The 16,709-nt window shown below is 46.0% G+C and overlaps 1 protein-coding gene across 1 annotated transcript in view; it reads right to left on the bottom strand.

Annotated features, from left to right (window-relative positions):
- fat2 (FAT atypical cadherin 2) overlaps positions 1-16,709 on the bottom strand; it is a 93,278-nt gene that overhangs the window by 3,848 nt on the left and 72,721 nt on the right. The window contains exons 23-28 of the mRNA XM_004552067.1: positions 15,549-15,706; positions 9,517-9,955; positions 8,098-8,251; positions 5,930-6,023; positions 5,691-5,839; positions 5,331-5,605 (exon numbers count right to left, since the gene is read on the bottom strand). Coding sequence (XP_004552124.1) covers positions 5,331-5,605; positions 5,691-5,839; positions 5,930-6,023; positions 8,098-8,251; positions 9,517-9,955; positions 15,549-15,706 — 1,269 coding nt within the window. The remainder of the gene's footprint in view (positions 1-5,330; positions 5,606-5,690; positions 5,840-5,929; positions 6,024-8,097; positions 8,252-9,516; positions 9,956-15,548; positions 15,707-16,709) is intronic.

Raw genomic sequence — 16,709 nt, 5'->3', positions numbered from 1 at the left:
AATATTATCACATAGTTATTATTATTAATATTAAACATCAATAATAATAATTACCGTAAAAACTAAAAGTCTGTAAATCCATAAAAATCTGTTGTAGCTCTGGATGTGCTCTGCATTTTTACAGTAATCACTGATAAGTTTTTAAAAGTTGTAACTTGAATTTGATCATTAATTCAACAATAAATAATAAAAAAATGTTATTAATTTTAATAAAAAAGTTCATTAAGGTTAACATTTTATCAGAAAGAGCTCAACTCATTAGAAAAAATAAAATAATAAGTAAATAGCCATAAAATGGGACACTAAAAATACAAAAAAAATAAAAATCAATATGATGCAATAATTATTTTCTTGTGTCCTTACTCACATACACACAGTGAAATAGACTACAGAGTACATATTAATTAAATTTGCTTACACATAATAATAGTATAAATGTATCATATAATGAATTAAAGAGTTGCAGCTCTTATTTGCTTTTGCCTGACCTTTGACCTTTACCCCTAAACATGACTGACATTTTACAGCTGCCGTGACAACATCACAGCTGCCGTGATATCATCCCAACACCAGTGACATCAGCAAAGCCGCCGTGACATCACGTTTATTGATTTGAAAGCTGATTGATGACAGCTAAAGTAGCCCACACTGTCAGATGTGACAGTGCTGCCATCAAACAGGCTCTTGATCCCGGGTTCCTGAGCCTCGCTGGACGAAGCCTTCAGCAGATGCTTGGGCCCATACTGTCATACAATACGAAAAATGAGAAAATATCAAAGAACACAAACTCAACAGGGCTGCCTTTGTGCTTTCTAAATAGCTTAAAACAGTCAATCCTTACTCAGGAGTTACAGTCATGAAAACAGGTAGAAAATCATCCCTTGCAGTCAAGTGGAAACCTGTAAAGCCAGTCTGTGCCTAAAACCTCTGAACAGTGATACCAACACACTAATCATCATCATCATCATCATCATCATCACGAGGAAATGGTCCCAAAACGTCCCAGAAGAGACCCCCGCAGACTCGAGGGCTCAGCAGAAAACAAAGTTGCTTCCCGAGGATTATCACTTCATATTCCTGCCCTTCATCCCCAAATCTCAAAGTAACAGAGCAGACGTGTTCGGCACTTTGCTCAGACAAACTTTAGAGGATTTCCTGCTGTTAGTTTGGTCTCTGAGAATACCAAGCAGACTCCCGGCTGCTTGACATGTAGACACAGAGACAAAATGAGACAAAAGAGGAGCGAGGGAAATGCAAAGAAGACAAAAGGGAAACGCTGGAGAGAAGCCGAGGAGATGAGGGGGAAAGGGGGTGGAAGATGAAATGAAAAGGACAGATGGAAGGTGAGAGAGGAGAGACGTGACTGATGAGAGGATGAAGTAAACACAGCTCGGCGATGAAAGCCTGACAGCATCTTTAACGGTTCACCCACACCAACAGTCTTTGTTCAGTAACTCCGATCGGTGGCTCAGGCTAACAGCACGAGCTGCTCCAAAGGGCCTGGGATTTGTAGAAACTGAAACAATGTCTGTATGTATAAAGATAAACAGGATGGTTCACACGGATGACTTTCTGAAATTTAGGATGCTTACTGACAAATTAATAAATGATGTTGTATTTAGACGGCAGGTCACTTTAAAGCTCCCTCTTTGTCTTTCTGTTTCCTACTGAGGTAGAATTAGAGGAAGCTTTCTATCTGAAAATGTTTTCAGACTAAAGTCCTGTTGGGGAGTTGCATCATTTTTCTTTACACATGTGTGATGAAAGTCCAGAGCCTCTGGGCCTTATTTATAATCAGTGAAATGACGTGTAAAAGCAAAAATTGTAATTGGTGTTAGAATTCACCGCCATGGGTATTTGTGCCTGAAGTGGGCAGATCATGTTGGTTTAGGGTTAGCTGCTGCTGAGCTGGAAAGATTCGAGAACTGGGGACAAAAAGTTTCCCTGTAGCTGTTTTTGTAAAGTCTGATATTCAAACAGCCTTGAAAAGACCATTAAAAGTAATGAAATTCCCCTTTGGAGGCTTTCTGTGAGGCTTCCAAATCACACAAATGTTTAAGAAAGGCTGACCAAGGGCAAGGCGGTAATCCCATCTCAGGGCTGAATGGGCTGCCATCTACCACTGTGTGCATGATTTAACTACAGATCAGTGTTGCTGGAAACTTTCACTGAGATTTTATCCAGAAACACAGAAAACAAATGAAAACATCAAATATCAGCAGCGAGCTCATGATGTTTGGAAGATTACGGCGCTGTGTTCACACCAGCAGTGGCGGCTTTAATCCTCATTCAAGCATAAAATCTTGATGGAGAATTAAAATGAAGTATCAACTCAAACATTAATGCTGCTTAAACCTGAAGCAGTCCTCGCGAACACATGCTGACCATCTTTAGGACCAGACTGGACTCTTACCCCTTAAAGACAACATTCGATGACCTCTCCAGCACCCTTAATGATGAGCTCTGACACCTGAGCATATGCCCATAAAGTCGTGGTTTGATGATCATTAGAACAATTTCCAGGTTTTTCCAAGGGTGAGGCAGAGACCTCCCTCACGGATGCACAGCCAGTCCTTTTGTTCTAAAGCCAGGCCTGAATCAGTTCAGAAATCATGTTATCATCCTGTGAAGAGTTTGATATGGAGGTCACTCGGCAGCCTCGGGTGGCGTCACCATTAACAATAAGTCTTACAACGAATGAAGCGGCTCACACAGAAACGTGTCCTTTCCTGTGCTCGTAAGGTTGAACAGACGAACGACCTGCCAGCCGGGTGCTGCCTGAGGAGCGATGGCATGACAAACACCCAATCTGCCTCTTCATCTGTCTGAGCAACACGACCACGGACGCAGGACTCACAGCTCGGTGGTATGGATCGCTTACAGACAGATGAGCACGACAGCAGGAGAGGGAGACAAACATGGAAGCAGACGTTGGCCTCACACAGGAGCGTTATCTTATCGGCCAGCCTCACGGCGACAAAGCAGGAAAATAAAGACCTGCACTACTATGAAAATCCTTTTCATAGTAGGATAAAGGCCACCTGTTTGAGCTGTTCACAGGCTGAATTACTCAAACTGCTTCATGAAAAAGTTCAGAAGAGGACAACGACAGCTCCACACCTGAGCTCAGGTGTGCAAACGGGACAGAACCAACGCGGACTCTCTGAACTAAAACCAGGCGCAGATTAAACATCATCGAATATCAGTCTGTGTGACACTGATGGTGGGGTTAAGTTGGCACATCACATCTTCATGTGATTTCCACTTAGACTGGTCGTCAAACATCACTCAGAAACAGATACCTGCTAATCAATAACATCCATCCATTCGCTTCCGCTTATCCTTTCCAGGGTCGCGGGGGGCGCTGGAGCCTATCCCAGCTGTCATAGGGCGAGACGCAGGGTACAGCCTGGACAGGTCGCCAGTCTGTCGCAGGGCCAACACACAGGGACAGACAACCATTCGCGCTCACATTCATTCGCACATTCACACCTAGTGACAATTTGGATTATCCGATTAACCTATCCCCACAAGCTGCATGTCTTTGGACGGTGGGAGGAAGCCAGAGTACCCGGAGGGAACCCACGCAAACACGGGGAGAACATGCAAACTCCACACAGAAAGACCCCGGCCTGATGGTGGAATTGAACTCAGGACCTTCTTGCTGTGCGGCAACAGTGCTAACAACCGTGCACCATGCAATCAATAACATCCAAATAAAATCCTGAAACTGGAGCTGCTCGGACCACACAGCAGCTATTTTATATGATTATTTATATTCCATATAAACCAGTAAGCAGAACAACGTGCAGGAGTTACATTTAACTGTTGTTGAGGAATTTATTGTTAAGTTCTTTTTTATGATTGTTAATAGAGTTTATTTCCGGGAAAACACCACTTTTGGGTTCATGCTGTGTTGGTAAAGTTGAACCACAACTGCAGCTCATCAGTGTCGTCAGTGACAGCAGCTGATTGGACGAGGAGAGAACGTCCTTTATTTTGATAGAGCTCATAAATGTTGCTGCCTGTGAGCTCCAGGTCGCCGATGAAACGCTGTTCAGTGTTTGCTAGCAGTAGATAGCATTTAACATGGCGGTCTATTGTGGATGCTTTTTGTTACTTCGTTTTTCAGCAGCTTGGTGGAAACACAGCTTCATGTTTAAGGTGCACGTATAACGTTTGCTCGGAGAAACCCCCGGGACAGCTGTAGAGATTTAGGGAGCCTGAGAGGTGCTAACTGAAGGAAGAGTACTAACGAGAACGAGACGTGGAGACAGTGAGGAGGCAGATGTGACGTGATCACAGCAGTGAAACAGAAAAATCGCTTCCCGATGTTATCACTTCCTGTCGCCTCATTGAATGTTTCATCTCCCAGAGTTTAATCAGTGCCGTGTACTGACAGACAGTGCACGTTTCACATGATGCAGCACTGCACATCACAATTAACTGCGTGTTTACGGCGACATCGAGTGACTACAGCGTCTCTTCTGACCTTCTATATGTCAGGACTGAAAATGCTGCTGTGACTTAGATGGCATCTCTCCAAACGATTTTCCAGTCGGATTATTTGAAACTCCAACGCCATCTTATTAAAGAGTCAGAGCTTTAATTATTGCCCTGAAGTCAAGTCTTCTTTAAAACAGACTCCATGCTTCCCTGGATTGATCACAGCAAGGATGCCGGTGTTATCTGCATGCCTGTCCAAACGCCTTCTCTCGTACATTTATGCTGTCTTTTTGTTTCCTCTATCAACAAAATCCAACACACCTTCAGACCAAAGATGCATGATGTCCATGCTGCATGATGTAAAGTGCAGCACTGTTAAAATCCCTAAAGTGTATTGTGGGTAAACGTTCATGGATCACATCAGTTGGCGGGACAGGTGGCTGCTCAAAAAGACCTTTTGCTTCCATCTGATACCAGGATCATCTCATAGCCCTGCTTCCTCCTTTTTTTTAATGCACTCAGTGTTTGGCTGTCTAAATGCGGCTCACAGCTGTGAAACGCAGAACAGTTCACCTGTTCGGCGGAAGAGTTTGCAAACATCGCACACTTTAGGTCCTGAAGGAGTTTTTGAAAATGTTTGAAGGGTCTGGATCACAGACGAAACTGAATTTTAGTGGAGTCATCCTTCTGTCTATTCGTGTTGAGCTAGAAGAATCACTGCGATAAACCCCAGGAGCGTCGGATCTAATGACATTCTGCGCTGCATGAGTGCTGCTGATAGTCCTGCTTTATTCTCATTATTAATGCTCACAATCAGATGTCCAAGAGCATGCTGAGGTTTCATCAGAAAGTCTCCCAGTCCCCCAATTCAAACCAACACTCACCCTCATAGTCCAGGTCCCAGTGGTTTTTCCTGATGGAGTCGTTATCAGAGCTCGATGGCGGCCTGACAGGAAGGTTGGGAGCAACGCTGCACACGACCGGCCCCTGCGTCTTTGGAGACCCACCCGCCGACGAACCGATCTGGCTGCGTGGCCGTAGCGATCTGAACGGTGTGTGGTCGAGGTCATTGGTTGGACCAACCAGCGAGCTCATCTCAATGGGGTTGACTTCCTGGGAGTTTGCTTTCAGGCTCTTGGCCAGACTGGACTGTAAGTACCTGCAGGTGAAGCAGCTGACGTTAGAGATTTAATAAGATCTGATGGAATATGTTGACGAATAACTTCAGAAATAAAAACTCTTACCCGTTGGAGTCCTGGACGCAGATGGGTTTTTTCTTCTTCTGCTGAACATGTCGTTTCCTGATGCAAACAAAGACGCCGACCAAGAAGACTAATCCGAGCACACCGGCACCAATCTGTATGATCTCCATGTATCCAAACGATGGATTGACCTGAAGAATGGGAAAATGATTAAAGTTTGATCTGCTGCCACTGAAGAAGAAAGAACATTAAGGTCATGTGTGTCTGTCGTCATGACTGACCAGAGGCAGTGGCTCGCAGTAGATGGCACCATTAGTGACTTTACAGCCGAACCCTTGAGGACACTCGTTGGGTGAACAGCCTGTGTCTTGGCACCTAAAAGGTTAAAGGGAGGAACATTAAAGCACTTTCAGAGGATGGAAAACTAAAATATTCCAAAAAACAGCAAACTGTGAGTGAAAAGAACCAAAACTCTCATTTAAACTTTGCACACCTCACATTCAGCATCGTCTCCTCGGGCACCTCTGGACTGATTTTCAGTCCTGTTCTGATCTTTTACATCCCAAAAGCTCACAGAGCAAATATCAGCTTTAGTTTCAGAAGGACCTGAATTTCATGTGACTGTGTCCACAGTTTTTAACTTTGTAAAAAGAATTTATGTTGGAAATGAAATGAAAAAATGATAAAAGATTCCGGTGATAGCCGCACACACAGCAGCTCCTGTCCCTCCTCAGTTGGACTTCTCTGCTGATGAGACTGCCCAAACTCCAGAGGTTACTCTTTGGTCCTGAAGCCTGTCTGAACAAGCGCTCATTAGCGGAGAGGAGCACAGAGGTGGAGGTTAAATCAGTGATGATCCTATAAACTTCAAAGCTGGCATGGGCACGAAACACCACCCTGAGACCCTGCTGGCACAGATCTGATTGCTGAGTGCTGGAGCGGAAGCACTCACACAAAGCCGGCACTCTGTTTTCCATAAATGTGCCCGCAGCTCAGTTTATTTCCCCGGTGCTCAGGTCCCCCGCTTTACTTCACTCAGAGTGTATCCCGGCAGTGCTTTGCAGAGAAAAACATGTTTCCTGTTATTATCTGAAGGAAGACTTTGCTTTGGAGACCAGAGGAACGTTTCTGAATGTCTTTGGACACTCTAAATAAAATGTCCTGTTGTGTGCTGCTGTCCACCACACACGCTGGTGACAGCTTGATAAAATATCTCTGCATGTTTTCCTAAAGCAAAAGTACGCCGCCTGCAACTACCATCCAGCAGTAGCCATTTTTCATTCAGCGAATTAAACCAAACCCACCTGGAAGAGGGACGGTGGCTCAGAGCCGCGGGGATCGAAGCAGCTTTAATGAAAGGAAGGAGATGCAAATATGGCCGTAACTCTGTGGGGGGGTGGGGGGGGGGGGGGGTGGGGGGGGGTGAGCTTGTGTGTGTCAGACTGGGTTTTTTGGTTCGTGTTTATATCTTTAGTTTCAGTTTACCCTCAAAATGTCAATTTTAGTTGTTTTTTTTATTAGTTTCACTGCTCTATAAAAAAAAAAAAAAAAAGCCCAGAAGTAGATCAGTTGCAGTGTGACTGCAGTCGCTCTCCGACAGATTGGCAAATTTGAAGGTTTGCAAATAATCATCATCTAACTTATAAATGCAGACATTTACCAACATGTTGCAGTCAGTCTGCACCCCGTCGCAATGCAATCAGGGGTTCGACTCAGCGGGTTGCAGACTGGGTGTAACCTGATTGAACTCGAGGGTAAAAATGAAGGTCTCGATGCACCGAAGTCACTTTGAAGACGGCGGCTGACTGTGAGTGGTTGCAGACCTGGTCTCCAACTCTGAAGTGACCATTACAAAGGTTTAGTTTTCAGTTTAGTTTCAGTGACTTGCTGTGTGACAACACTAGTTTGTTATCACTGGAGCATATATCACCCAAAACACAATGCTTTTTGCACAGTGGCACATGTGCAGCAGCTGCTCTCTAAAGCAAATATCTAATCAGCCAATCACGTTTTAATGCTCAAAGAGCTTGTTGCCATGGTCTCAGGACCTTGATGTTGAATTTTCTCTTTCCTCTTCTGGATTATTGTTGCAGGATCTTAGTTCATGCACTTGAGTCTTGGTCTCTCTTTTTGGTTTCCACCCTTTGTCTGAGTTAAGTAGTTATCACTTTTGCCTGTTTGTTTGGTCTTTGAGGACATTTTTAGTTTGGTCAGTCCTTAAAAGTCAAGTAGATGATCACAAACCTGCACACTATAAAGAGGATGATGCGACAGGAATGGATCTCCATCACTCAGGGCTGGGGCCAGATGAAGAAGTTATGAAGAATAAGGATACACTCTGTGCTTACATTGATTTGAACGGCAAAGGCAGGCTCCACTGTACCTAATAAAGTGGCTGTGATGGTTAAAAGCATCGGTGAATGAGGTGTGTGTGTGGACATGTGCCTACCTTGCCTCAGGGTTCTCACGCGAGCAGTTGCACAGGTAACCTTGATCCATGGGCATGCACACCCTGCCGTGGGTGCACGGCTGGGAGGCGCATGGGTTGTCGGTCAGCTCGCATCGGGCGCCGTGGAAGAGTCCTGCACACCTGCAGCGCGGCTCTGCAGAGCAAATAAAACACCCAGACATCTGAGACAAGAGCAACTGATCAAAGCCACAGCGAGTCTCCCCTACAGGCACGAAATAATCAAAGCAAAGGTCAGCAAGGTCCGGCCGGAGAGTGCAGCACCTTGTTGATGTTTAAAGGGAAAAATCGTGCAAGCTTTATTCTCCCACGGATAACTGGCAGAAAATAGCACGTGGAATTGAGAAGGCAGCAAAAATCATGTTTCATCAGCCAGAATCAGAGAGGGAAGCCACCAGGATGAGGAAGCAGGGATCAAGGACACAGGCTGAGATCACGACTCTTCCATTATCATGTGTCTAATCTACAATCTAAACTGACTTCTGCACATACACCTGTATTTGTCTTAATCTGCGAGTCATAAAAATAAAGCTTTCCTGATTTGTAAACGACAGGAAGCAGGGGAGGATTTAGGGTGGGGCTATGCTATGATTGACATGTTGATACACTCGTTTTTACCCAACCGGTCTCTCAGATGGGGTCACCTGATTGTTGGGGTTTTCTCCTTAATGTTGTGTTTACCTTACAATATAAAGTGCCTTGAGACGACTGTTGCTACGACGCTGTGAGATGGGGACAGACAAAAAATCATATTTGTTTCAACAGTTTCATAAAATGTTGCAAACTGAACGTTGCCCTGCAGCTGTACTGAGGCTGATTCTTCATTAAAAGCTTAACTTCCACCACCTGCAGGCACTAAATTTTTGTTTTTTCCTTCTAGTGATGAGATAAAAATGACTGCAGGGGCAAAAACAGCAACTTTTTTAAGTTCGAATCCTCCTCAGAGGAGGAGCAGAGGAGGACACATGGAGCTGAACCTCCTGAGGAGAACCTCAGCTCCAATGGGTGTGGGTTCCTGCTGAATCCGCACGTCGGTCCATCTCCTCCTCCTGTGGTACTTCACTTGTTCTCCTTTAGTACTTTAGTTACTGAGCTCACATTGTTTGTTTGTTTTAATCTAATTTTATTAAGTCATCATAACAAAAACACTAATTAAACTATGATAAAGGAACACACACTGTGTGGTATTTCCTTATGTTTTGGCACATTTTTCCTGCTTTTATTTTGGCGGGCTAAACTGGAGGCTGAGAGGAAATTAAATGATGTAAGAGCCCTGAGCTGGACTCGGGACTTTGGCCCTGAAGTGTGGACATTTGTCTGTTTCAGGAAGTTCTGTGCACAATCTCGAAATCTCTGTTTTATTTTTTTACTTTCAATAAAATCTAGTTTTTGGCGACTCACCCCCCGTGGCGTCCTCCTCACAGACACCTCCGTTCTTGCAAGGGCTGCTGTCGCAGGCTCCTCCCCCGCTGCAACACTGGTACACCCCAAACACCCTCCTGCTCCCTGACCCCCTCCATTCCGCCGAGTCGCCTGTTCTGATTGGCTCCCCATTGAGCTCCAGGCCCTCAAGGCAGCCGCTGAAATTATGTGGCTGTTGGTGGAGCTCTGGAGGAGAACCAAAGAGCAACGCTCCATGGGAGCGCAGCATCTGGCACGGCTCAACTGAGGAGGCGGACACCGGATGCTGCCCGTCCAGGGTCAGCCTCAGCGAGGAGGAGTTGACCTCCAGCAGGACGCTGTGCCAGCGACCGTCTGACACCATATGAGAGCCAATCGGCAGTGAGGCAGGGGTGGTGGTTCCACATCTGTACCTGAAGAGCAGGTCTCCGCCGGCCAACTGAGGGAGGAAGACAAAGGTCAGTGAGACACATGCACGAAAACCAGAGAAGAATACGTCCGACTCAGTTTTTGAGTGTAAGCCTTTGACTTGTTATTTTCTTTCTTTCTGGGGAGAAGAAACTGTTAAATGAAGAAACAACATTATTTAACATTATTTAACCACCGACATCCTGCTTGGAAGCAGCTCTGACATTTAATGCTCCTTTCAGATTCGTTTCAGTGGTTCCATCACTTAGTGTTTTGTAGTTTGTTAGAAAAAAGTCTCAAAATGCTTTAAATTCATCTTCCTTCGTTTAGGCGCTCGTGCTGTGACTTATGTTTCAGATTTTGAATGAATGCCAAAAATATTGGGTCAAAGGTCCTTCACTGTGTCATGCTGTGCACTCAGCGTCCTCTCAGAGTTTCTGCACGCTCAGCGTTCCCAAAGCCAGGTCATGTTTTCTACATGTAACACCATGCTACTCCAACTTCCAAGGAGCATGGATGTTTTGGCCTCGCTGGTCACCGGAGGCATTATTGATAGCTGCTGTGTCTGTTTCGGCGTGCTCCTGTCTTTATTTGCAGCCCTCTAGAGCGTTCAGGCCGTCCTCTGGGTGATGCTGCACTGCTCTCTATCGCTGCCGCATGTTCTCTCTGCTTTCTTGTGGCAGTAAAAAGCTTCAGCAGTGATTCATATCGGAGGGGCCGGACCTGCAGGACTCTTCTCATGGATTAATGACAGCCCACGGGGCTGAAGGAGGGAGCTGAGGGCTGAATTGTGCTGCTCGTCTTTATTCTGTATCATGTACGTTCCTGTGACTCTGGGTGTGATTTATGGCAGCCGTGTGAGGGAGATGATGCACTCGGGCTTTTACAGCACCAGCGCAGCATAAGTCGAATCCCGCTCCTCAGAGACTTCAGCTCTGCAGCATCAGTGCTTCACGCCTCTATATATCACATCCTGTCAGTGCTGCTGATAAACTGGAGAGTGCCCGCAGCGTGTGATGTGTGTTGCGACTGCACGCAGGCAAACTACAGCGCTGGTGTCAAACCGAGACAGAGAGGGAGAAGGCCGAGCTCAGGCCAAAGAAGGAAAACTCAGCAATCTGACGCGCTTCAAACATTAAAATAGAAGTTTCCAATTTAAAAAAAAAGGAAAAACCCTTGGACACACCCCTTTCCCTGTATGGTTCTTCCTTCCCACAGTTGCCAAGTGCTTGCTGAAAGGGAGTGGTCTGATTGTGGAGGTTTTGTGTAGTATTGTGGGGTCTTTAACTTACAATACAAAGTGCCTTGAGATGACTGCTGTTGTGATTTGGTGCTATGTTAATTAAAGTGAGTGAATCGGGGCTGGATTTCAGCTTTGCTCACACTTGTGATCCTGCGTGTCTTCACTTGGACGGGGACAACAGAGGTATGTATGAAACTCAAAGAGGCTCCTTGCATCAGGACTGACTCTTGGCTTTGAGAAGAGCTGCACAGCCAGGAAACTGCATACCTGTCCAATTGAGCTACTTGACAGAGAGTGTGCATCCTCACATCCTGGATATAAATCCAGTGTTTTTAAGGAACGCTGGTCTTTAACAGTCTGCAGATTGCAGGTGATGTTTCAGCACCTGGGAGAGAATTTTGGGAGGATGAAAGGCAGCAGTTCAGACTGCTCAGAATCAGGCTGGCTAAACGGGCCAAGAGTCTGAGAGGCTAAAAGCTGATGTCACTAACGCGATGTTTATCAGGAGCAATGCTCTCACATTTAGCATAAAAGTGCATTAACTTTTGTTTACTCTCTTTGGGGATAAATAGTGACTCAACCTGGGAGACATGTAATTACATTTTCACTCATGTCGTCCTCAGAGTATTGGACATATTCATCACTGTCTGCCCTGCACCTGATCAAAATTCAGCAGCACTGAGAAAAAGCTGCAAACTCCTCCTGAGGGAGACGCGACTGTTTTCCAAATATGAAAATTAATAATCATCCATTCAGTGTTCGTGAGCATTTGCTCAAACACTAAAACACACGAAGACCATCCAAGCAAGAGCTCCCACCGACTGTTAAAATAAACACGTTTACAGCATGACAGAGAAACTGTTCTGGTCCCTGTTAATAGTTTCCCCCTTCATAACAGTTCCCTCTGTGCCTGACAGCTGGGTGGCGGCACCTCCATCCAGCTCCTCTGGGCAGCTGTCCCTACACCTACTTACTCACGCATGTGTGTGTGAGTCTTTGTGATGAAATGGACAAAGACACACACAAACCAGGACACCCCACGGATGTTTTCTGTGGCCTGCCTTTCCTCCTCCCATGCACTGATGTTGATCTTCCTTAAAGAAGGATTTTCAGTCCTGTTGCTTCCTCACCATATGAAGTCCTTAGTCTTCAGTGTGAAGGTCCTCCTTCTAAACCAAGCCTCTTCAATGTTTCCGTAGGAATTTGGGTTTTATGGGGTAGGCTTGCTAACCCTACATCACAGCCTTCTCAATTCTCAGTTGTTCCTAAATAAATATAATCTCCCCAGAGTTTCCTGAGCACGGCCCAGGCTCCTCCCAGCTGGACAGAAAACACCTCGTCTAAGAGGCTCCAGAGTGATCAAATGCCACCACCAGCTCATTCTGCAGGTTGGAACGCAGACAGCTTAGCTCTCCTTTTCTTCAGTTCTGTAAATCGCCTCCTCCGCTCTGATTGTGGAGCAAAGTGAGCAACAGAAACCTCAGAGCCTCGCCCGCCGCAGACCCACACTGGTGGAATTTAATAAAACAAAGGGACGACTGCTGAATGAGACTGTGAGCAGGATTCCCTGCTGCTCTCTCACCGCGATAAAAGCCTAAACTGACATTTCAGGCATTTTGTGTCACTGCAGAAACACCAACTGTGTATGGAGTGTGTTCACTGACACTCCTCATCACACAGGAGTGACAAATCACCTCTTCCTATTCTACACTTCTCACCCTGGCAGCTTTTCATCCACATGCTCACACATTTTCATTTGAAAGGAGCCGATTCCAAGCGCATGCATGCAGAAGCAAAGAAATTAATGGCAGCAAACAGGTCTGAAGGTGAGCACGCATTTCCTGTCCCACAGGTGTGAAAGCTGACAGAGAATACTGATGAGGTGTGGAAGAGTACACTCATACAGTCCGCTCAGTCCTCCCGGGTAATCAGGTGTATGAATAGCGCCTCGTATGTTCAGGAAGTTTCTCTGAACCAAACCCAGGTGAGGGAGCTCTCGCTGCTCAGAAATTCCTTTTGAAGCCATTTCTGCTCATAATGAAGCGGGCAGGGACCGAGATCCAAAGCCCAGGAGGGAGAACGCTGGGAAAGGCTGAATGGTGCTTTTGAAATTTCCTGAGAATCAGAGCGAGTGAATATTGAGCCGGAGAGCTCATAGAGGAGGAAAGCCCAGGAGGGGAAACATCATCAAACCAGGTTTGGGTCATGAGTTATCTGTTCAGGTCTCATTGTTTTCAGTCAGCTTAATAAAGCTTCCTGTACTGCTCCACGAAACGAGGCAATAAATGTTGGAGATTTTTCTTTTTTTAAGTTCAGAAACTTACAGCCTGTGAAACTCTGCAGGTTTATGGTGATATTTTTGTGCCACTATCCTGAGCGCACGTAAAAAAAATTTGAGCGCACGTAAAAAAAAGTTTGCAGGTGCAAGTGTTGCATTTTGAGGAGAAATTTAGCGAAGAAAAGCTAAATTTGAGTGAACAAAATTCATTCCTGCGTGCAGTGTTTGCTATTATCCACACACACACACACACACACACACACACACACACACACACACACACACACACACACACACACACACACACACACACACACAATAGCAGCCCCTCTCGCTCAGTTTTTGCATTTGTAGAGTTACCCAAGGTGAGTGTTGTTGTGATCTGGATGTGAACTGATTCCTGCTCCACACTCACACATCGAGATGAAATACAGTTCCTACACAGACGTGCACGATAAGCAGCGTGCTCGCATTTTCCTCTTTTACAAAGTCAAGCAGGTAAGAAGACGTGTGTGTCTCTATTGCTGCTCTCCTGAGACACAAAGAAAGAAAACTGCAGCATTTGGCGGAACAAGGATTTCTGATTCCTTCATTCACAGGAAGTTTCCCCTGAGCTGGGCATCTCAGCTGGCAAATGTTTAATAACGTTGTTTGACACTAATTTAGCAGCAGAGCCGCTGAGTTGATTTAAGGCGGGTCTCTGTGGGGACCGTCGAGTGAGGCTTTTCATCCCAAAATGTTTCTGTCATGGTCCGACAGCCCTCGCCTGGATGCCTGCCCATGTGTTATTGTGTGCATGTCGCTCCCTTCCCCTCTCTCCCACTCTCTCTCTCTCTCTCTCTCGTAACGGGATTGTTTACCTCCGAGCTGTGACGGCATTCCTGCGCAGAGACTGGCCGCACCTGTTGTTGATCGGAGCCGACCAGCTGTAGCCAATTATCCGCCATCTCCCGGGCTGCCTACTTAACAGGGCGATCGAGCTTCGGTCAGCGCTGGATCATTGTGTGAAGCACGGTAGAGCAGCGCGGATGGTTTTTGTGGCAGTTTACGTTGATCTGAGGATTGTTTAGTTACTCCGTGTGTGTTTGTGTGTTTGCCACCAGGAGGGAAACGGAGAGAGAGATCACGGGAGCTGGACCGCCACTCGGGATTACTGTTTGGAAGGAGTCACTACGTGTGTTTTCACTTATATACTGTTACACCTTTACCGCACTGTAAATACATCCACTGTCTTCTCCCAAAGGAGTCCTGCATACGAGTCCTCTTTTCTACACCTACCCTGAAAGTTTCCAGCTATGATTCACAGATATGACCTGGTGCTTCACTTCATCCCCACTCACATCATCGTAAATACCGATATTTGATTTGCTCCTGTTTGCCGGCCGCCGTGTGTGTGTGTGAAGTATCTGATACCCGCCGAGCTGCTGGTCTGTGTTCTTCTCACTGTGGTGAATCTGGGTCAGTCCGCCTGTTTTTAGACGACGTTGCCTTCTTCGGTGTGAAATTCCAGCGATGTCCCGGACCTCTGTGAGCTGACGAGGCAGGCCAGCGTGAGAGTGGAGTTTGTTGTAGAGATGTTCAGCTTTCTTTAGTCACTGCTTTGAAATAAAACTCCTCACCATCATGCTGGTTCTCCCGACAAATCGAGAGCATATCGGGTATTCCTTTCTTGTATCTCTGCGTGACAGGTACTTTCATGTGCTCATGTCCTAAATGCCTGATTGAATTTCAGAAGCGGTTCTGAATCGCAGACCTGCATGAAGCTTCTACGCTGGCTGAGGAGGCGCATGACGCAGGTCCCGGTTTGATCTGGTCATGTGACCCCTCTAATCCGCAGCAATGACTTTAGTGTATTTAACGAAGCCACTCAAGCCTTTCTGTGAGCTTCTCTCAGAGTCGGAATAAACTGGAACGAAGTGCATTCTGGGTAACCTCTCACACAAACCCCTACACTGCAACAGTGTTCAACAGGATCAGGCAGACATAGTTCATTGCACACTTCTGAAACAGTGAGAGCTCTGATGTGTTCTCAGGAAGACTACATCAGTTGTAAAACCAAAGATGTCCGGCTCTCTGATGACAGCACCGCAGATGCATCCATACCTGTAAAGCTCCCCAGCCGGTGCTGCTGTTGGTGGACACAATGACGCCCTGCTTCTCGATCGTCTTGAACCTCAGTGACAGTTTGAAGTCCTGGTTGTCCTCGTCCTTACGGTGAAGGTACCTCAGGTAGGACCTACTGACGAACCTCAGCGCAGACTCTGAGACACAAACAGAGGAAACACAAGCAGAGGTCACACACAGAAGAATGAGCTGGCCAGGCGTTTGCCTGGTTTATCCTCTCCTGAGTAAATGTGCTAATCATCTGATTTTTATTTTTGGATGACTTCTACGTATTCTGTCTTTCGGACTTTAACCGCGTCAACCATGAGGGTGCCACCGCGGCGAGCTTCTGAGATCAGGAATCTTATGTTTGTCTCACTAAATACCTGCAGAGCAGTTCTCACCAAATCAGCTAGGCATCCACTTATCTTTAATAATCCTAATCTGTGTTAAAAGGCGCGGCTCTTTTGATGTTTTTACACCTTCAGATGAAACGAGGTGGTAACCTGTAATGTGTGATCTCTGATCTGAGAGAAAATTTATTTGATGTTGTTACTGGAAAAGGAAAAAAACGGAGCAAAGAGTCAGGCACAGACGGCAACCACGAGTCCAGTCTGGCAACCCAGAGCAAATAAGAGCCATGAGCAAATTTCTCTTCTGCTTTTGTTTTTTAGTTGGTCTAAGATTAAACTTTGATGATGCCTGTGGGGAGGTTTACTAACAACACCAAAGTCGATCAGAGCCCAGGAACTCTGATTTTTACCTTTTTTCTAAACTGAACTTGTGAATTTTGAGCTGCAGAAGAAACACGTGGCAGCAGTTTCATTTGGACCTGCAGTGTGGCACATCTGGCACAAAACTCAGCCTTTACTGGTTTTAAGAGCAGAGGGTTAAAAAGTAAAGTAGAGTCAGACATGTTGGTGACAAGAAGAGCCAGAGGAAAACCCCCTGCAGCTATAATCCATACAGGAATGCCTGCACAAATCCCAATGTGGCCCGCTGAGGGAATACTGACAGCCATTCATGAAATCCGGGGATTTACTCCCTCAGTTCAGTTTGTGTAACCGCAGGGAGGTTAACCTGAACGACATGATGCACCAGAACAGGCTGACACTGGTGAGAATATTTACCCTCCTCATCCTCAGATCTCAGGAAGAAAAG

The sequence above is a fragment of the Maylandia zebra genome, linkage group LG2 (genome assembly GCF_041146795.1).
Source record: "Maylandia zebra isolate NMK-2024a linkage group LG2, Mzebra_GT3a, whole genome shotgun sequence".
Classification (NCBI taxonomy): Eukaryota; Metazoa; Chordata; class Actinopteri; order Cichliformes; family Cichlidae; genus Maylandia; species Maylandia zebra.
This window is presented reverse-complemented; position numbering and strand designations above follow the sequence as displayed.